The 21,256-nt window shown below is 43.6% G+C and overlaps 1 protein-coding gene across 1 annotated transcript in view; it reads left to right on the top strand.

Annotated features, from left to right (window-relative positions):
• Positions 1-2,672: 2,672 nt before the first annotated feature.
• Positions 2,673-21,256, top strand: part of NEURL1 (neuralized E3 ubiquitin protein ligase 1) — a 90,410-nt gene continuing 71,826 nt past the window's right edge. The window contains exon 1 of the mRNA XM_066600887.1: positions 2,673-2,771. Coding sequence (XP_066456984.1) covers positions 2,738-2,771 — 34 coding nt within the window. The 5' untranslated portion in view covers positions 2,673-2,737. The remainder of the gene's footprint in view (positions 2,772-21,256) is intronic.

The following is a 21,256-nucleotide window of genomic DNA, read 5'->3' as shown; positions in this document are numbered from 1 at the left end:
GATCATACTGAGCAACATCAAATGATGCATGCTCATCAGTGCTAGACTAGCTGGGGCCAGGACTTAGAAAACTGCCAACCTTGTGAAGTTTTCTCATACAGTGATGTCAGAGGTATATTAAGAATGGTGCGATTGAGGAAAAATATCCAGCGATAGGGGATCCTGTGGATGTTTCTTAGCACGAATGGACTATAATAGCAGACAACTGGTTCCAGCACCAATATTATCTAAGAGAAACAGAAAGACAAGACTCTTGTGGGCACTGAATCAGGTGGATCCAGATTTCTGCGGATGGGAGGAACAGAATTTGGCATAAGCAGCATGAATCGATGAACCCTGCCTGTCATCTGTTCACAGCACGTCAGCACTGTCATCTTATTTGCGGTAACTGCAAGAAGCGATCCTGTCCGCATGGGCCAATATTCCTATGTAAAGATGCCCCAGACAGGAATATTCTCCTACAGATCTGCCCACGACTTCCCTTGGAGGAAGCTTTGAGAGGAACTCATCAGACTAATTAGCCATTTCAATTGGTTTACATTTTTGTTGTATTTATATACAATAAAATAGGCCAAGACACGCGCAAAAAAGCATTGTTCATTTTGCAAAAATGCTACACCTTTTGCGCTCGCAAATACGCATGCACTCGTGTGAATCTGACCTTTCTCCTCCCACTATTGTCAGTGTATTCCGCTGCCTGCGTATCAACCCTTATATACCCACTGGACCAACTTTATTCATATGCACTAGAGCAGATTTCTTTCTTGCGTTTCTGTAACTTTTTACCTCCACCGGGAGGCACAATGCTTAAATAAAACGTTGCAAATTAGTGCAAATTGTTAAACCCACTGGAACCCTATTACACCTGTAGAACGATTTCCACACCTAGTGGAACCGATAACATGTATCGGCACATGCAAAACATATAGTACAGTAGACTAGAGCAGCAATATGCTGCAGATAATGTACAATACAGCCCAGCAGGCACCATTTCATATAGTACGCCATAACAGTACATCAGATACATATAGTACAGTACAGTAGCATCATAGCAGTACAGATAAAAGTGAAAAAAACGCCCTCCTAAGTGAGCGGTATATTTAAAAGTAAAGTGCACTTACTTTGGAGGAAGGGTCTCATGGACATTAAGGCCCCCCCAGAAAGGAAACCAAGGCAGAGGTGGATGGTCCAAGGTAATTTAATGCAGTGTGCATTAAAAATGTACAGAAAGTGCAATGGGGCAATGTGTTTTGGGGTGTATTACCCCTTTTCTCAAGCATGATGTAGGAAGTGTTCATTTTACGGCATACATGTACTACAGGTCTAGCAACCAGCCTTTTCCCTAGGCCACTCTCACATATTCGATCACAAAACGCTGCATCCGAAACTGTCGTTTTACAGCAATTTTGTGCACCATTTCCACCATGTTACGGTATTTGACAGTGTTTTTTAATGCACCCCATGACTGTGATAGGTGATGAGGTGCATTAAAAAACACGAAAATGTGCAAAAATAGAGCAAATGGTGCTTCAGAAATCGCGGCATTAGAAACGCCTTGTTCGAGCGCTGGTGTGCGAAGCCCCACTGAAATCAATGGGAGCGTTGTAGCGCGCTTAGTGTGGCATTTCAAAGGCCGCGCTAATCACGATAAAACGTGGGCTGTGTGAGAGCAGCTTCACACAACTGAGAAAATCGCAAGGTTTGTGCATTGCGAAACTCACAAATATGAACCCCATTCTTTTGAATGGAGTCATACACCTAAGCAATGTTTTCCCACATGGCACCGCGATGCTATGCAGGAAACAAATCCTGTTCTATCTGGCTGCATGATCTCGCACGCAACCCCATTGTCTTATAATGTGGTGGGCAGCAGTGTCGGCCCCATTGAAAGCAATGGGAGACTTCGGCAATCCTCTGCCGCGGCTGTGACAGCCGTGCCGGAGGATCCCTGAAGTGATGCTTATCCCTGGGGATTTGACATGGTGGGGAGCGTGATATGGGGGCGGGATTCATGGCCCGAAATTGCGCTTACCCGTGAGAACTAGCCTTAGGCTTGGCTTCTTACACCAGGTGAGTCCTTTCTGCCTTTTTACTGTCTACACTTTGATATTATCCCATAGCGCTTTTCATTTAGCAGTACAGATAAAGTTCACTACAGTGCAGAACAATAGCATTGCAAAGATATGCAATATTGCAACTCATGTGACACCTATAGTACAGTGCAATACACCACAGCACTGCAATGTACAGTAAAACATTATACTGTAGCAATTTGAATACCTATAGCAGCACAGCAGATATATACAGTATTTTACAGCACACTATAGCAGACATATACAGTATTTTACAGTACAGTCCAGCAGGTATGTAAAGTATTGCAGTACACTATAGCAGCAGAGGACTGCAGAGAATGTATATAGTCCAGCATGGCAGCATTTCAGATGCCTATAGCAGAAGAGCTATATGTGCAGTCTAGCTGCAGTGCAGGGTGGGAGATCCCTAGTATTACTACTAAGCCTGTGCTATCTGCTATTTCAGGCAGGCAGCAGCAATCCCCTCCCTCTTATGTAAATATACATGACATTGCTGCCTGGAGAGGGAGGGCTGGCAGTGGGTGTCAGCTCCTTGGAGCATCGCTGAGTATTATTAGTAATCACTCAGCTGGGTGTATGTCCATGTGCAACATGATCCAGGCTGCTGTGTGTGTGATGTGACAGCAGCCACTCATCCATCTACTATGGGAGGACAGGTCACCAGAAGCACATTGTATGGTAAGGGCTGAGCCATGAGGCTTCATGGAGCCATTGGTGGCATCATCACTGCTTGCCAATGCATGATGTGTGTATGGGAAAGGTGAGGGCAGCATCTCTGCTTAGAGCCAGTGCTATGAATGACTGCAGGATACAATGTTGCCTCCTCGTGTTTTGCCTTTTTGTATCATGTTATCATATTATGATACACAAGCTATTGATTCCATAAACAGTACCGTGTCCTCTGGTCCCTGTTCTACCTCTATGGCTGCAGTTCTTCATTGAAGTGCTTTAAATAATTGATCATTCCCAGGAGTCAAACATGTGTCAGAGGATATAGAAGCCTTTTCTATAGCAACCGCTGCACATTGCTGAATGAGCTTTTTTGTTATATGATTTTCCTTTAATCCTTGCCTTTCAGTTATATAAAACAGCTAAGCACACAGTGGAGTATATAGTAAAATACATCCGGTGTGCTTCATTGTCAATTATCTTTACTACTCATCTGATTTCCAAATGCAATTAAAATTGCTACAATTTTTTGCACAATGAGCTTTTGGCGCAATACATGATAATTATTGTCATTTTCTGTAAAAATGATAGGTAGATTTAGTCACTTGTAAAGGTGATCTAATATTGCGCTCTATGTCCATAGCAGCTATCGTACCTGTAATCTAAGGACAGTGAGGTACGCTGAGGTCAGGCATTGACCATATGTAGGTGTCTTGCAGTGGATTCGATGTTCTATGATACTTCATTAGAAAGTTTTATGCTTTTTAGCACTGTAAAAGTCAATAAACGTTGAACAGTAACATATTGGGCAGGTAAAGGGTTAAAATAGCTGGCAAATCTTAGACTCCATCCACATGTTCTGCTTTCTGGTCAGCGCACAATACATAGTCAGCAAAGTGGATGTACAGTTGTCAAATATATTTCAGTGTAGTGTTCTAATGTTATAGATGTAGATGAGATGGATGTGTTAGTTTGACCTGGGTTGACGTCTTTGTGCACGGTGCTAGCAATCAGATGTGGTGACGCTGTAATAGGTGTTACCTGTCGGCCGATATAGAACCACAGATAAAGATAATAGGGCGATCTCATAATACTGGCAAGGGATGCTCCAGTCTATTGTATCAGTGTGGTGTCTGCAGGGTGCATGCCTTGTTGGGTATTGGGTACCTGAACTATTGCTCTGAAGTCACTTTTTCCAACACTGATGCATATGTTGCAAAAGGTAGCACAGAGGCTTCATAAATATGGCATTAAGGGGGAATGTCATATAGTATTTGTACCCTTGCGCCATTTTTAAAATTCACTTACTCTTGCAAATACATTGCTCAGTCCCCGCAGTCAGTTGTGCCACATGACCAACCCCATTCTCCATCAGTTTATAGCTATAAGGTATGTGTATAAGCAGTGCACTATAATTTTGGCTTGCGTGCCTGTGCATCCTGAAATCCTACTTAGAAAATGAGTTATGTGGATTTAATAGAAATTTATAGAAACTGAGCACTAATCTCATTTCTGGGAGTCAGTTGGGGTCAATTTCATGTCTGTTTTACATGAGCAGTAATAACATAATATTAAGTAATAATCTGGTTGAGCAGAGTCCATTTTCACTTTCAATCTGAGATTATTTTTTCGTGTTTCTATAAATGCCTGTCTAGTTTATATCTGTCCAGAATGTATTAACACTTCTTATAAATGAACATTACTGCTTAATTACCCTTTGTTATTCTCAAGGTCGTTATTGGTAACGCTATGGCATTCAGAATGGCTTTATTCTGGTGCTGTTATTTGGTCTCAGATGTGAGTTCAATTATACATCATAGGGTGCACCATAAACACTACACACAGAAGCTGATCTTATGATTTAGCAAGTACCCAGAGGACAATATAAAAATATTGCGTAAGTGACAGTTCCCTAATATATGCAATAGGGAACATTTCAGTAAACAAAATCTTGAATGCAAGTTAAATTCTCCAGTATTGACCCGTAGTCCTAAAAATAAGGTTGGCTTTATCAAAGTATATTCCTTCCGACTTCCCCATAAGCTTGCAAGCTTACAATTCATCCAGCATTTATCTATTATACACCCTTTGTCAAAAAAATCCGGCCCCTAGAAGGAGTTGTTATTTTGCTGCAAAACTTGGCATACAGTTACATTTTAGATAGATATGCAGTTGATTAGATGAACGGTCTTGCCACCTGAGACCCTAAAAGAGTTTCCACTCTTGGCCTATAAGAGGCTCTCAGAGGCTTCTTGTGTGTGGTGACCTCTTCTTCTGCTTGTGTAGAGCTTGTTGACCACTAGACGCCTCTATGACGCAATCCAAGAGATTTTGCCCAGTTAGCAGAGTTTTAGAGGGGTGCATTATTGGAATGCGAGAAGCTGTATGGTCGTATCGACAAATTACCCACCACTCGGGCTGTTCTGACCAGACTGTTAGGAGGTGTTGGGACCAGTGCATGCATGAGGGCACACACACAGGGAAACTTGGCTCAGGACACCCTTAACAGACCACCAGTAGGGAGGATCATCTGATTGTCTCTGAAGCACGAGCAGCTCCAGCTGTTGTCCGCCACCCATAGACATATGGCACCTTGTTACAGGCCGCTGTGTCTGTCTGAACCATTTCCAGGTGTTTGGCTGAAAGACACTTGGTCTCATAGCGTCCATTATGTATACTGCCTATGACATCCACCCACCTTTACCTCCATTTGCAGTAGTGTCGTGAATGAGGAAACTGGACTACTATGGAGTGGAACCGAGTTGCCTTCAATGACGAATCCAGGTTTAGTTTGGGCACTGACGATGGCCATGTTTGTGTTTGGAGACCTATGCGTGAGCGTCTTAATCCAGCATTTGCTGTGAAGTGGCACATTGCCCCCCACTGCTGGTGTGATGGTCTGGGGGGTTATCAAATATGACAGTTGGTCACCCTAAGTAGTGGTCTGAGGGACAATGACAGCTCAGCAATATGTTCAGGACATCCTGCAGCCACATGTGTTCCTCTCATGGCGGCTTCCAAGAGGCATTTTCCAGCAGGATAATGCTCAACTGCATAGCAAGGGGGTCACAGGAGCCTCCACAACATTGTCACACATCTGTGGCTGACCGGTCACCAGATTTATCACCGATAGAACATGTATGAGACCATCTGAGATGCCAGCTTCAACAGCCTATGAGCTTGCACGATATAGAGGTTCAGGGTACCATACGGAATCTGTATGTCTCCATGTCCGCCTGTATCACATCTTGTATCCAAGCTAGAGACAGTACAACAGGGTACTAGAGCCTCCATGCCCACCTGTATCACATCTTGTATCCAAGCTAGAGACAGTACAACAGGGTACTAGAGCCTCCATGCCCGCCTGTATCACATCTTGTATCCAAGCTAGAGGTGGTACAACAGGGTACTAGACCCTCCATGCCTACCTGTATCACATCTTGTATCTAAGCTAGAGGCGGTACAACAGGGTACTAGAGCCTGCCTTCAAGGGGTCGGTTTTCCACAATAAATTCTCCTTTTGCTCTGATATCGTAATCACTTAATTATATCAACATTACAATCACACAAGAAAATTTCATTCCATTGTGATAACCTCTTCTTGGGGAGGGATGTTATTTGACAATGAGTGTATATGCAGGTAAAAAAAACTTGTTCCAAGGTTAAAACGTATCCCATATCCACAGGTTTGGGGATAAGTGTCTGATTGACGGGGTTCCCGTGTGCCCTGTATGAATGACGTGGCAAGCTGCTGCTTCATTCATTTATTTATATTGGACTGCCAAGGGAAGCCAAGCATTGTTCTCTGCTTCTCTTCGGCAGTTACATGGAGATAAGTGGAGTAGGAGCGCTCCTACTCAGCGACCATTCCATTTACCCAGGGGGACACAGAACCCCCATTCTCATGATCAATGGAGATCCCAGTGCTCAGACCTACACCAATCTAATATTTAGCCCCTAATCTACAGATAGGAAATACATTTAAATCTAGAGTGAACTACTTTAAGGCCGCCATCTCACACAGCATATTCGCTGCGGGCGTTCCGCAGCAGAAAACCTGAAGCAAATATTGCAAGAAATCCACAGATTTTGCTACCGATCTGCAGCATAAGTAGGCATGCCACGGATTTAGGGTCCTCCACATGGCTTGTGCAATAAATACTAAGGAATTTCCACAGCAAAATCCACTGCTGATATTCTGCAACATTTCCGCTATGTGTGAAGCCACCCAAAGACCAGCCATTCATGGCAGCCCGTGCCTGCTGACTGGGAAGCTATAATGGATTTAAAGTCATTCCAATATATTTGGTTTGCCAAAAGTGAGCCTACAGGGGTGCAGAGCTATGAGTTGCACCTTGGTCCTAGGACCTGGGGGACCAAATGCCCTTCTGTCACATAGGAAGATGCCATTATTATAAATTACGCAGGGGACCTTGCGACCAATTTTTCTCTAGGGCCCAGGAGCTTCACGTTATACTTGTGTTTGCAGCGTTTGCTACAGTTTAGCTGTTGGGTTGAAATATGTTAAAAAATCCAAGCTGACCAGATCATAAATAAGTATTATTTCCTTGTACCGTCGGTGAACGGGCTTCTTTTTGATCATTGACATCCTAGTGCATGAATTATATATACTATGACCTAGGCTCAAGTTCCACCTACTGCATCTATGACCATATGACTGTAAAGATGAATTGTTCAAGCCACTGGCACAACTATAGGCGATGCGGTTGCTCCCAGGACCAGGAGCCTTAGGGGGTCCATAAGGCCTCTTCTCCATATAGGGAGCCTAGTACTATGAATAAAGCATTATAGTTGGGGCCCTGTTACAGCTTTCGCATTGGGGTCCAGGAACTTCAAGTTATGCTCTGCGTTAAGGGATTAAGAGAAGTTGGGATAAACTTTTGCACCTGGGCCACGAACCTTTAGCTACTCCCCAACTTCAAGCGTAACCATTTTTTTATAATATAGAACATAACACATCCTCATTATGCAGCTTATATTATAATGACGTTATTATGTATCATACATTAACCAATCCATCCGTCCTCAGCTCTATATTGTATAGCGCCACATAGACATGCATGGATATACAACAGTCAGATCTGCGAGACGTTTCCTTAGGCCGAGAGTGCAGCCATCACATGCACATCTCATGTGGGAAGAGAGAGAGGACCCTGTGTAAGGACGTGCGGAGATTAATGATTAAAATGTGCAAATCTCCTCCGGGGGCTTTGTGCTAGCTGGAATATAGAGACAGCATTAATTTAGATTGGTAGCAGGACAGCAAAGCAGCGTTCAGTATAACCAGATTGCTTTAACCCTGTCACTGGTGATGTCTAAGTTCAGCCTTGAGATGGTTAATCAGACAGACGAAGAAGCAGCGTTCATAATAAGGTACTGTTATGTAATAGCATTGAAATGAGTTGTAAAGCTGCATCCCGTTTTGTATTGCAGACATCCATAAAGAGTCTTTTGTGCGTAGGTGATGAAATCTAATAGTTCCCACTATCTGGAATAAAATTGTCTTTGTCCTTCGACTCCGATTAATTTCTGGTTGAGTGAAGACTTATTTAATAGGTAGTAGAACAACAACCAGAAGCGGACATGTAGAAAAGTGGTTGTTCTAGACAATGAAAAAGTTTGAACTTTTGTCTGAGTCTTTACAATACTGAGTCGTTGATATGTATGCTGATGACTTGAGTTCATTGCCAGTATGGTATATGTGTCTCACTAGAAGAATAGGGGTTACTGGGTTCTCTTAGGAGCTTTTCACGGTGGCTCAGGCAGCCTTTCAAGATTTGACAGTTTTTCTACCAGTAGTTGACGCTTACGTAATATTGACTTCATTAATTGGTTTTGCTTTTATCACCTCGTGTGGCGCAGAGTGTTAAGGCAGCAGAAATGTAGTCCTTAGCTCTTGCTCACGACCTGAAGGTTGCAAGATGAATCCCTGTTTGGTTCAGGTAGCTGGCTCAAGGTTGGCTCAGCCTTCCATCCTTCTAATCAGTTATTATATTAGGTCAGATCTGCCCCTTCCTATAGTGCCCTGGTGGTTAAGGATGTAGATATCTCATGAGCTTCCTTGGCTTTCCAGGAGAACATTATGTGTGTTCTGTATGTGAATTGGCCATGTAGTCTGTAGAAAGAAATACAGTGAAACCTCTTATAGATCGCCATCCAAAATTTCAGTGAAGACCGATCTTCCAGAATTCTTTTCGAAGTAGAGGGCCAATATACATAGGGTATAGTAGCATTGAAAATCCATCAACGTAACATCTCGTCTCGATCAAAGGTGTTTTTTTGGAGAGGTTTCATAGTACCATCTGAATCCAAAAGTGGAAATGTTTTATTGGTACAGTGGATACGGCAAAAGCGTCTGAGATGGTTATGTCTACATTTATTGCTGCACTGTTTCTGAGATGTGGAAATAGCGTAGCTCTATGTGCTATGTTGCTTTTTTTTGCAACTCCTGATCATTTCTATGAGAGATACAGAAATCGCATATAACAGCCAGCTGGAGTGTTTCCATAAACCTGACAAGCTCTGGAAATGGCATACAGATTGGTATTCTTATCTGATCCATGACTGATTAACCCTTTCCAATCCAATTTGTATCCTGGTTTTCCTAGGGGGTTTACTTCTTTTCTGCCATTATTCAACGGCGCCATATGCTGGCTAAAGCCAGTACTGCATGAGGTGACACGTTGGATAGGCTCGACAGCAGAAAGGCTGGTAATCTACAGTAAGAGAACCCCAACGGACGTCTTCCAACATCGGAGCTGTAAAGCCTTAAATCTTAAGATGTCAGACAGTGGATTGGAAAGGGTTAAGATAAGAATACCCCTTTAAACTGGAATTACACTTACAGATTGTGGCCATCAGACCAATATACCTATTTTGATGATTGACCTGATTTGTCCATTTAGGGTCTTTTTACATAGGACAATTGTCCCATAGAATTACTAGTCCTGTACTCTCATTTAGGAGCAATAATCACGCATTGAATGGAGGTGGTGCGCGCAGGAGATGAACGACTGCCAGTTTACACGGCCCGATTATTGTTTGGTGTTTACACGTGCATGAAATGAATGATGAACGATAAGCAACTGAATTACTGATCCTCTTTCGATCATTGGCCATGTTTACACTGAATGTTTAACGTTGAGTTTCACACAATGCAACTGAATGCTAATCGTTCCGTGTAAAAGGGCTCCTTACACCAGGGGCTCATTCACACAGACATATGCTTATTTCAGTCACATAAATGCGCAGCGTATTTACATGACCTGAAATTCTGTGTGGAAAAAAAACAAAAAAACCTGCAAGAGTGCCCCCATTGATTTCAATGGGCAACTGACTATAATATGGGCCATGTTGGTGTGTAATACACACTAAAATAGGACATGCTGCTTTTTTTTCATTGCGTTAATACGCAAATGTGTATAAATCCGTAGAAACTAATGAGTTATATTAATTTCGTATTGAGCTCATAAATACATAGTGTCCAGGTTACGGTGGTTTCACACGGTGAGAATATAATGCGAGTCAGTAAAAAAGCAAATTATGAAACCAATGATTTTCAATGGTTTCCTTCCCATCTGCGATGTTTTTACTGATGCGATGTTGAGGGAACAAAAAATCGTGGCATGTCCTATCTTTCTGCGATGTGCCGTTTTGTTTTATTATTTATTTATTTAATTTTTTTTAATCTCCAATGTTTCCCTATGGAGCCTACTTTTGATTGGCAGTTTGTTGCGTTACGATGCAATTTTAACGTTAGAAAGTCCTATTGACTTCCACTAAAATACGGCGCGATAAAAACCACGAGCGGCAACAATGTTTTTGCAAGAAAAAGAAGCGCTGATCCTCAAAAATCGTGGGCAAAAATATGCATTTTTGCTGCAATTTTCTTGTGACAAAATCATGATCGCCTGTATGAAACTAGCCTTACTCAATTGTGAATGAGCCCTAAGGCCTCATGTCCACAGGGAAAATCAGGCCCGCCGCGGATTCTTCATGGAGAATCCGTAGCGGGTCCCTCCTGCCCCGCGGACATGAGGCTAAAAATAAGAATAAACTCACCTGTCCGGACGCTGCAGATCTTTTCTCTGTCGCGGCTGGATCTTCTTTCTTCGGCCCGGCGGATGTGCTCGGCACACCAGCAGCATGCTGCGCGAATATGCTGGGCACATCCGCCGGGGCGAAGAAAGAAGATCTGGCCGCAACGGAGGGAAGATCCGCAGCGTCCGGACAGGTGAGTTTTAATTCTGGTACGGGTGTTCTGCGGATCTGGACGGCTTCCATAGGCTTCAATAGAAGTCTGCGGGAGCCGTCCCCGTGGGAGACCCGCACTAAAATGGAGCATGTCGCGGTTTTTTTCCCGCACGTGGATCCGCGCCTGACGGGAAAAATGACATCCGCAGGTATTTAACTACCTGCGGGTGTCCAATGCATCCCTATGGGGCGCGGATCTGTGTGCAGGAAAAACGCTGCGGATTTTAAATAGTCTTTCCCCCATGGACATGAGGCCTAAGTGTGCTTTTAGATGCGCAGTTCATTTACCTGTGCTTACAAGCGCCAACCAATGACGATCATGTTGGCTAGCGCTCATTCATTTTGTCTACAAATGATCAGATCAACAGCAGTTTGTCCCAGCGCAGCGGATTATTTACCCGTGTCTGACGGCGCTTGCTACTTTTATCTACACAGGCAGAACGATCGATTATATGAGGATGAATTGTTGTTGATACGACCATTCGTTCCTATACAGCTGCATATTCAGCTGTTTACACGGAAAGACGTGCAAACAACCAGCAAACATTTCTATCCGATCATAAGCCGATCAGCGGACAAATAAGCATTCGCTCGTTGGTCAGCAAATCGCTGTCCCTTTTACATGGCCTCATGGTTAGGCAAAATGTTCAAGCGGACCCTCTTGCCATTATCGGGCAATGTAAGAGATCCTTAATACATATTAAAAAGGTAGAAATGGTTCTGATGCTTACAAATAAACCTTCCTACTGCAAACAAACATTGTATAACATTTCAGGCCAAAGACTCTAACTGAATGTTGTTACATTGTTGCAGTTTGTGCCTTCACTGATTGCAGACATTAATGTTTAGCTCCTTGCATAAATCTAGACCTAAGCAGCTGTGCCTACGGAGGGTCACAGTTGGTACGCGGTCACTATGTCTGTTGTCAAACAGGTGCAAAGCCTCCTTTTCCATTGACTCCGTTGAGGCAGATCACACTGGTGCCTGACTGGTAGACATGCAGTTAGAACCGGCTGCACATTTACAGTCACAATGGAAATAATTGTCTTGTGTTTGTCCCTTCTATTACTAGAACGAAAGGAATATTTTGTACGACAGCGATTGGCTCGTTCGCTATGTATAGGGTTCTGTTTATTAGAAGCAAGAAGCAGAAAAGTAAAGTAATTTTAGTGTTTGGAGAACAAAACAAAAAGTTGCAATAGCCTCAAGCAGTGATGTGAGGGGGCATTCACACCTCCGCCAGGCCTCTCTGGTAAGAATTTCATCTCTCTCTTCTGTTTTTGGTGCTGGAACACAGAATTAAATATTCACATTTTTTTTTACCATTGTTCTCAATGGGTTTTAAACAAATAAAGGAATGCTTCAAGATTGTTTTCATTCCGTTGTGTTGACGGAAAAAATAGCGCTATTTGTTCCAGATAAAGAATGGAAACCGAACAGAATGGAAGCAAAGTGAAAGCGTTCTGCTATTTTCACAACCTATTGGAAGCAATGGGGATAAACCTGAAATGTTTAATTCTAGTTTTCTGCTCCAAAGATGGAAAAGAGAGATAGAATTATGCCGGAAAGCCCTAAGGCTGGCTGCACATGAATGGGTCATGTTCTGCATGTGGTAGCCTGCAGTGGAATCCGACCCTGTGGCCGGCCAGCATCCGCACGTACCTATCTTTTCTGTATTGCGGATTGTTGCAGCAAGCCACCGTCAGGCATGCGCATTGCAGATTTATTTTTTAAATGTTTCTTTTCCCACGCCGTCGCTAGGCGATGACACGGGTACCCGTGACCTATCCATATGTCAATTGCGGATGGACCACTAGTCGGACAGCTTCCATTGACTTCAATGCAAACCGTCCCTGCGGACATGCTGTGATTTTTTTTTTCCTCCACTCATGGAATTCGCAATTTGTTTCCGCGAGTGTGCAGTAAGAATCGATTTTTTTTTTCCATAGCATGCTATGTATTTGCTGCGAACCGCGGTGCGGATGCTGACCGCAGGTTCCACTAAACAAATTTGTTTGTGTGCAGGAGTCCTTATTGTGTGAATGCGCCCCACCGCCAGTTAGGTGATTGGTTCCAATACTGTACTGACTATTCTACCAATTATGGTTCCATTCACAACTTCGTTCGGGTTTCCTGTTGTAATCGATTCAACTACAATCCCATAAACGGGTTAAAAAAGGGACGCCAAATGGAAACTAAGGTTTCTGTTAGGGAGGTTTCACATTTGCATTGGAACCTCCGACCGGGGGTTCAGTCGCAAATCCGGCTGAAAATACCGGAATAAAAAGCGCTGCATGCAAAAAGGCTATGAGGATGCACATATAACATGAACCCGTGCATTGGATGAAGTTAGCTGACCTCACTCAGCTGCTGTTTTACTGTGAGAATATCTCCACAGAGTTGCAATATACTGGTGTGACCCTTTCTACTTTCTTCATTAAATGCATACATTTACTTGGGACAGCTATTGCTGATAACAGAGAGCACCACCAGACTTTACCACTCACTTTGCATACTGTGCATTCATTAGTGCCAGCCCCTTGTACTCCTATTTGGAATATATTTACATGCTTTATATTATTAGAGTATACTGTAAATCATATCATTTCTTCAGAGCATAAAAAAACAAAAAATCTACCGTTTTGTGTCCGCAGCTCCTATGAAGAGCTGTGTGCCTCCTTGGCTACAGACTACAAACAAACCCTGTGTAGTCTGACTATGCATTCATAACATAACCAGCATTGGAGAGGGGAAACATAAGGTGAAGGAAAGCCCAAGGCGGCCTTCACACAGGTGTGAGATTTTTGCGTTGCGAGACTCACAGCTTTTGCCCAAATATGAACCCCATTCTTTTGAATGAGTTCATTCACATTAGCGATTGTTTTCCTGCAATGTGATGCGATGCACGAAACAAATCACGAGTCATGAGTCTCTAATATTAATAACACATCGCACAAACATGGCAAGTTTGTGCATTGCGATGCGATAAAACGGAGGCTCCATGGGAAACATGGGTGAGAAAAAATAGCAAAACGCTGAAAAATAGGGAAGGCAGCGATTTACAAACCTCACAACATCACATGATTGAAAACGGCGCGGATGGGAATGAAGTCATTGAAAAGCATGGGTTTCATAATTCTGCGTTTTCTCGCATCGCTCAAAAACTGCGTGATTTTCTCGCTTGTGTGAAGGCAGTCTGAGTCCAGTTTTCAGTCCCACTATGGGACTTCCGCGCAGCACTGGTATTAAAGTTGCATTGTTACTGTGTTGCTGAAGGAAACTTCAAGGTCTGAGTCGGTCAATCACCCAATGATCACCTAGCGCCGGTCTAATAAAGTAATAAGATCTCCTGCCAGTGAAGGCAGCCGTTTGGCATCGGCGCGAGGCTGGGGATCATCTTTCTGCAAGCTGCTTTTAATCTGATTGAATGTCAGTTTTTATTCTGTAAAGTTCTGCTGCTCATATGTTGTACAAACTGTTGTGTGACGGCGGGACGCCTCATTCATTAGGGATCCCCAGGAGAGGGGACACAAGGGAATGTTACATTGACACTGAACATTGTGGAAGTGGGACATTTATATTATTTATATCACACAGGAAGGCGAACACAACGCACTACTTTTTATGTTAGTTCAGCGGTTTTCTGGTGCTGAAGAAGAAAATTGTATGAAATTAAAAACAAAATTAAAATCAAGCCCTGCTCATCAATTCAATGGCCCCCGAGTCCAGCACAACATTGCATCACACAGCATGCATAAACCATGCAATGTCTTTTAAGGTCCCATTGAAAGTTGGAAAGACCCCATCGCATCACACTCGCATGCACCTCACACGCTATGCAATGTTTTTTTAAGCCCCATTGAAGACAATGTCCCGAGGGAACACCCAAAGAGAGGACCTGACTAGAGATGAGTGAACGTACTCGTTAAGGGCGATTTCGCAATTGAGCGTCGCTATTTTCGACTACCTGACTACTCGGGTGAAAAGATTCGGAGAGCGCTGGGGGTTAGCGGGGGGTTGCAGAGGGAAGTGGAGGGGGGGGGTGGAGAGAGAGAGCTCCCCCCTGTTCCCCACTGCTACCCCCCGCTCCACCCCGCCGCCTCCCGGCGCTCCCCGAATCTTTTCACCCGAGTAGCCAGGTAGTCGAAAATAGCGATGCTCAATTGCGAAATCGCCCTTAACGAGTACGTTCGCTCATCTCTAGACCTGACACAATTTTTTTCCCACACCGCGATGCTCATGTATCAAAAGAACGGGGTCCATATTTTTGCGCTCACAAAACGCTGTGCTCAAAGTCAAGGCATTTTACCGCGATTTCAAGCGGCATTTTTTTAACGTATGTAACACCCTTAGACTGTGTTTTATAATGCACCCCATCCCTTTAAAAAGCACTAAACCATGCAAAAATAGAACAGACAGCCCTTGAAAATTGCAGCGTTTCGAACACAGGTCTGCGAAGCCTCATTAAAATCAATGGGAGCGTTGTACTACAATTAGCGCTGCGTTTCAAACGCCATGCAAATCATGGTAAGACGTGGGCTGTGTGAGAGCAGCGACACGGTAATCGCAGTATAATGCTCCAATTATTTTCAATGGAGCTTCTCAGACAGGCATTCGATCTTCAAGGGGAGTCTGTTCTATTTTTTGGGGTTTAGAGCACCTCGTTAACCCTTTGCAATCCAATTTCGGAATCCGGTTTCTAGGTGGCTTTCTCTTTCTGCCATTATACAATGGTGCCATCTGCTGGCTAGAGCCAGTACTGCGGTATGGGACATGATAGAGAGGCACCCCGACAACATAGCGGCCAGTAACATACATTAAGAATACCCTGCCAGACGTCTTCCAACATTGGAGCTGTACAGCCTTCATTCAGAATGTCTGAAGACGTCAGACAGTGGATTGGAAAGGGTTAATGATCGGGAGTGCTAAGAGCCGGTGCCGGTCACAGCGATGTGATGTGATCGAAATCACAGCACTTTGCCGAGCACCTATGTGAGTGAGGCCTTAAGCCTCATTTACATGGGAGGATTACTCCAAATTCACTCAAACGATTTCTTTTGAGCGATAATCGTTGCGTGTAAATGCTGCCAGTGTTGGCTTTTTGGCTGAACGATGATTCAGGGACCGCATGCTGTGATTCTCCACGGGAGCACTGATAACCTTGTTTTCAGCTGCAGTCCCAAGGCAGAACAAAGGGACTGTATGCAAATAACAGACCACCTGCTGTTCTCTGCATACCGCAAAGGGAGGCTCATTTACATGCAAATGAAGGCAATAAGCTGCTAATGGGCAGCATTAGCAGCTTATGCAAAATGATTGCTCAAACTGTCATTCTATATTTTGAACCAACTGTGAGCGATCATCTTCGCATGTAAATGGCGTGTTAGACTTACAACCAAAAATGAAACTGGGACTCCTGAATCTGTATGTATGGTGGGAAACTTGTGCAGCCTTTCTTCTGCAAGTGCAGCTTTTGGTGCTTCTCTTATCTTCCGTTTCTCAGAAAGGAAGTCTGTAATTGACACTTTCATTTTCAATCATATTAGCCCTCACGAAGCTGCTTTTTCTGTCACCCACATCCGGTCTTTCACAGATCTCTCTCAGTTCTGCCTCACAGCATGAAAACCCTAAAAATCCCCACGAAATCCTAACTATATATGGATTCTAGTCAAATCACATACAACCTATTACACCGCAGTAGGGACCCACTTGTCACCCATCACTAGAGTGTTGGTTTATGTCATAATTTGTGACATTTGCGCTGACCCAGTTTTTTTCTACTGTGGAAGTCAATAAGTTGGTGTACTTTCGGTTGCTTTTCTTGACTTCTCATAAAAGTTTCTGTCATGCGTATTCTTCAAATGTACTCTAGTGTTCAACAACCATTGTGCAAGGGCTCCTTCCACATACTACACAAGAGCAGCTGCTTTTATAGTGTAGGTTTACATGCACTTTATGCATTATTTTAGGTGCTCCTGAATTCTCAGATTTTGAGTGGATATGCCATCAATGTCTGATCATGAGGGGTCCAACATCTGTGACTACTACCAATCTCAAGAATGAAGTTGGAGTTTCTAAGGAAGTACCATGAAACATTGTCTCCTGTTGGTTCTATGCGGCTTTCTTTTGGAGACTGCATGGTTGGCCCATTATAGTCAATGGCTGACCTTGTGGCCATCTGGTTACTGCTTTCTACTAATAGGTAGGGTCACAGTGGTTTGACCCCACCATTGGACATTGATGGGACATCTCAGTGGTACGCTACCAATTCTCCTCTTTATGGCTGCCTGGACACGAAAGGGTCGGATTCCGCATGTGGGACCGCGCAGCGGAATCTGTCCCTGTGCCCGGCCGGTGACCCCCGCGTCACTGTCTTCTTTATCTGTGCTGCATATGGACGGGCCGGCTGAACGGAAATCTCTGACAGCATCCACGGTGCAGTTAGTCCCGCAAGAGAATTCTTTATTCTTCCATAGCCAAATACACACAGTGCAACGTTTCGATTCCTCACACAAGAATCTTTGTTAAGCTACCAAACACTACACAAAACAGACACTTTATACATACCTAACATTAATTAGTCCAGTTCATCAGCCAATAGAAACAATACTATCAATAGGGTTAGCATCAAATCACCTGTGGGTTGTCATGTTGTCTCAACTGGCATCCATCCACCGCCATGGTGTCCATGGTGAAGTCGGCGTGTCTATGACCGCTCTGCGCATTTCAGGAAATCTCCCTGTCATAATGACGTTTCAAAGTCTGCGCAAGTCATAGGATAAGAATTAATATTGTGTAGGACCTTCTCTAGCCTGGTGAAGTGCAGCAACTCAACATGGCACCAATTCCACAAGTTGTTGGAAGACGTCTGGAGGGATGTCGAGCCATACTGTCTGGATATCCACCCACAGGTCTGTGGTGTTTGTAGCTGGATCCTGGGTGTGAATGGACCTCTCCATAACATCCCATAAATGATCGATTGGTGTCATTTCAGGTAAACAGGTAGGTCACACCATTCATAGCAACTTTCCAAAATGCTCCTCAAACCAATTTTGGACAGCTTTGGTCCAATGGCACTGTGCATTATCCTGCCAGAAGATCCCATTATTGTTCGGATACAGGAAGTCCATAAAGAGAAGTAAATGCTCACCAAGCAGTGAAACGTAGCAGTCACCGGTCAAGGACATGTTAAAGCGGACCAGCTGACCCAACCCATGCTATGGGAACACACCCCACACCAGCATGGAACCACCACCAGCCTAAGCAGTGCCTTGTTGACAACTGGGGTCCATGTCTTCATGGGGTCTGCGCTTCACATGAACCCTACTATCAGCCTGAAACAATTTCTACTGTGACTCATCGGCTCAAGCTTCATGTTGCCGATCCTCTAAGGTCCAGTTGGCAACCTCAGGAGCCCAGGTGAGGCATTGTGTCCTGTGTCATGGTGTTAGCAGAGGCACTCTGGTGGCTCTTTTGCCTCTATAGCCCATGGATTCTGCACTGACCTGTGAGATAGGTGGGGCCTCCTGCATTGAATGTGGATGTGTTTTCTGCCTGAGTCACACAGACAATTCTAGCCACACATTGCCAGTCACAATCATTGACCATCCGGTAGGTGACCACTGCGCTGTCCACTCCAGGTGGTAATGCCCTCTTTGATGTATTCCCTGTATATACATGACACTATGATCGAGGAATGTTAAATGCCCACAAACTTTGGAAATGGAATGACCCATCTCCACCATCATGCCTCGTTCAGACTTCAATAATTCATACCACCTTGCCATAACCCCTTTGGCCAATGTTTAGCCTCACTTATAAGATGACACCTCACAACCTATACAGGTGTGGATGTTCCCGTCCTGTCGTCTCACGTAGCGCCACCTGATAATCCATTTACATACTTCTATCCCATGACTTTTGGCATATCCGTGTATACACTTGTAAACCTTGTATTTTACGAAAGGCTCTGCAACAGACTGGTGAAAAAATGTAATAAAAGAAAAACCTAAAATAATAAATTCTAACTAATAATTTGTAGTTCTCCTGTCTAACAAAATACCAAGGGAGACAATTAAGGAAAGATGATGCGAATTAGACAATTACAAGCATCTAAATAATCTCTACATTAAAGAAAATCGTTATCAAAACTTGTGTCACATCCCAACTTTCCCAGGAGGCGAGCAGTCATTGCCGCTGGCAGATTGCGTACCTACTTGTAGACATGGCATATCAAGGGAATGTGCCCTGACGTCTAACGCAGCCGCTCACGGACAAATCACAACACACCACGACAGCTGTCTTTCTATTAATGATTTTGGTAGAACCACGAGTCCCGGATAGGAAACGGTCATGTGTGCTTAGAAGTAGACTTGGGCCTGATGAAGTGACTATAATTCATACTATATTGTAAAATACCCATCTTATCCCATTAATATCCTATTAATTAACCCCTTAAAGATGTCGGGTCCTCACAGTGTCAATACAACACACTTCATTCATTGGAGTACAATTGTTAAGAATGAAGGAATTGATGTGGATTCACACACTGCAAGCATTGAGCTCTAGAAGCTTGGATATTGTATTTGACATTAGCTGTATATGAGGTCTACTATTATTTAGCTCTTCTGTTTAATGATAGCTGGTTACATATGTGTATATAAGTACAAGAGACGGGGATGAGCTCCTGCGCTGATTGGCTGATACAACGCATGCTTTTGCGTTTGATTGGTTGATACCACGCATACATGTTATATACCGAAGACTGAGATGCTATGGATGCTGAAGTAGCTTGCAGATGTGAACGTAGATGAACTCTTGCATTGATTGGTGGATGTTGCTCATGCATTTGTGCTTCATTGGAGGATTTCACACGTGTGCATTTAACTAAAGGCTGAATTGCTATGGACGCTGACGTGATTCGTAGTTGCTTATGTAGATGACGCACTTAATGATGGACTTTGCTATGATGAATCTTTGGATACATTTTGATGACGTGGATCTGAAGACCTTTCCATAAGATTGGACAATATGGCTCTGCATTGGTGGATAGAAATGTCTGCTAAATGTGACGTATCTGTGATGGGTCTTGTCTGCTGATTTTAATTAATCATGATTAATCACATGGGGGATTGGCTCATTGGGAGTAGGTATGCCTGAAACGATGAACTTTTTACGCTGTTTTGGGCAATAAATAGAACATTCGGTTTGCTAGCATCTATCTGCTTTTGGAGTACATTGCAGAAGGTTGTCTGAAGTGACAAGTCCTGTTTCCTGCTTAACCGTGTTTCGGGACGGATCTGCATTTGACGTGAATAGCATGAAGCCCATGGGTGTACTGTTGGGGTTCAAAAGGATGGTTTTGGTGGTGTCATGGTCTGAGGGGTCCTTTCCTGGCATTGCCTATTGGTCATCATACCACAGTCCTTGAATGGTGAACACTACAGGGACCTGTTAGCTGACCATCTGCACCCATATCTTTAGGAAGTCTTCCCCAACCACAGTGACATCTTTCAACAGGAAAATGCGTGTGTCATTGAGCTTGGATTACTAGGGAGTAGTTGTAGGAACATGACAATGAATTCTCCACACTGCCTTGGCCCCCAAACTCACCGGACTCAAACCTCATTGAATATATTTGGGATATGCTGGAAAGAGCAGTGAGATCTGCTCCCACTTATCCACAAAATGTGCACCAACTAGTGGAGCTGCTGCAGCTGACATGGGTTGGGTTGAGTTGAGTAAGGAGGATGTTTATTGCCTTGTAGAATCTGTTCACTGATGTCATAAAGCCATGATCGCCCAAAAAAGGTGGACCGATCCATTATTGAGTAGGTGTTCCTAATACAATGATCACTCAGTGTACATAACATAAACATGGTAAGGCCCTCACTGAATATTCTACTTAACATTTGGTACAATGGGAGAGGAGGAAATATCTAAAGAACCGTGAAACTTCACTAACTTTGGATCAGTTGAATTGCAGGAAACCAGAATTTACAGCCATAATGCAGAAGTGAAAATGTACCCCCATATAAAATGATATCTCTGGGATTACTTTCGTAGTCGCATTCATAGAGATCAATGTACATAGTTCACCCCATAAGTAGCACAACCAAATCATCATTAAAATAATAGGTTATACGATGGGAAACATTCAGGTCAGATAGGACCCTGATGGTGGCCATACACATTAGATAGTTGCAGTTGACAACTATCTT

Source organism: Eleutherodactylus coqui, chromosome 4 (assembly GCF_035609145.1).
Source record: "Eleutherodactylus coqui strain aEleCoq1 chromosome 4, aEleCoq1.hap1, whole genome shotgun sequence".
In the NCBI taxonomy this organism is placed as follows: domain Eukaryota; kingdom Metazoa; phylum Chordata; class Amphibia; order Anura; family Eleutherodactylidae; genus Eleutherodactylus; species Eleutherodactylus coqui.
This window is presented reverse-complemented; position numbering and strand designations above follow the sequence as displayed.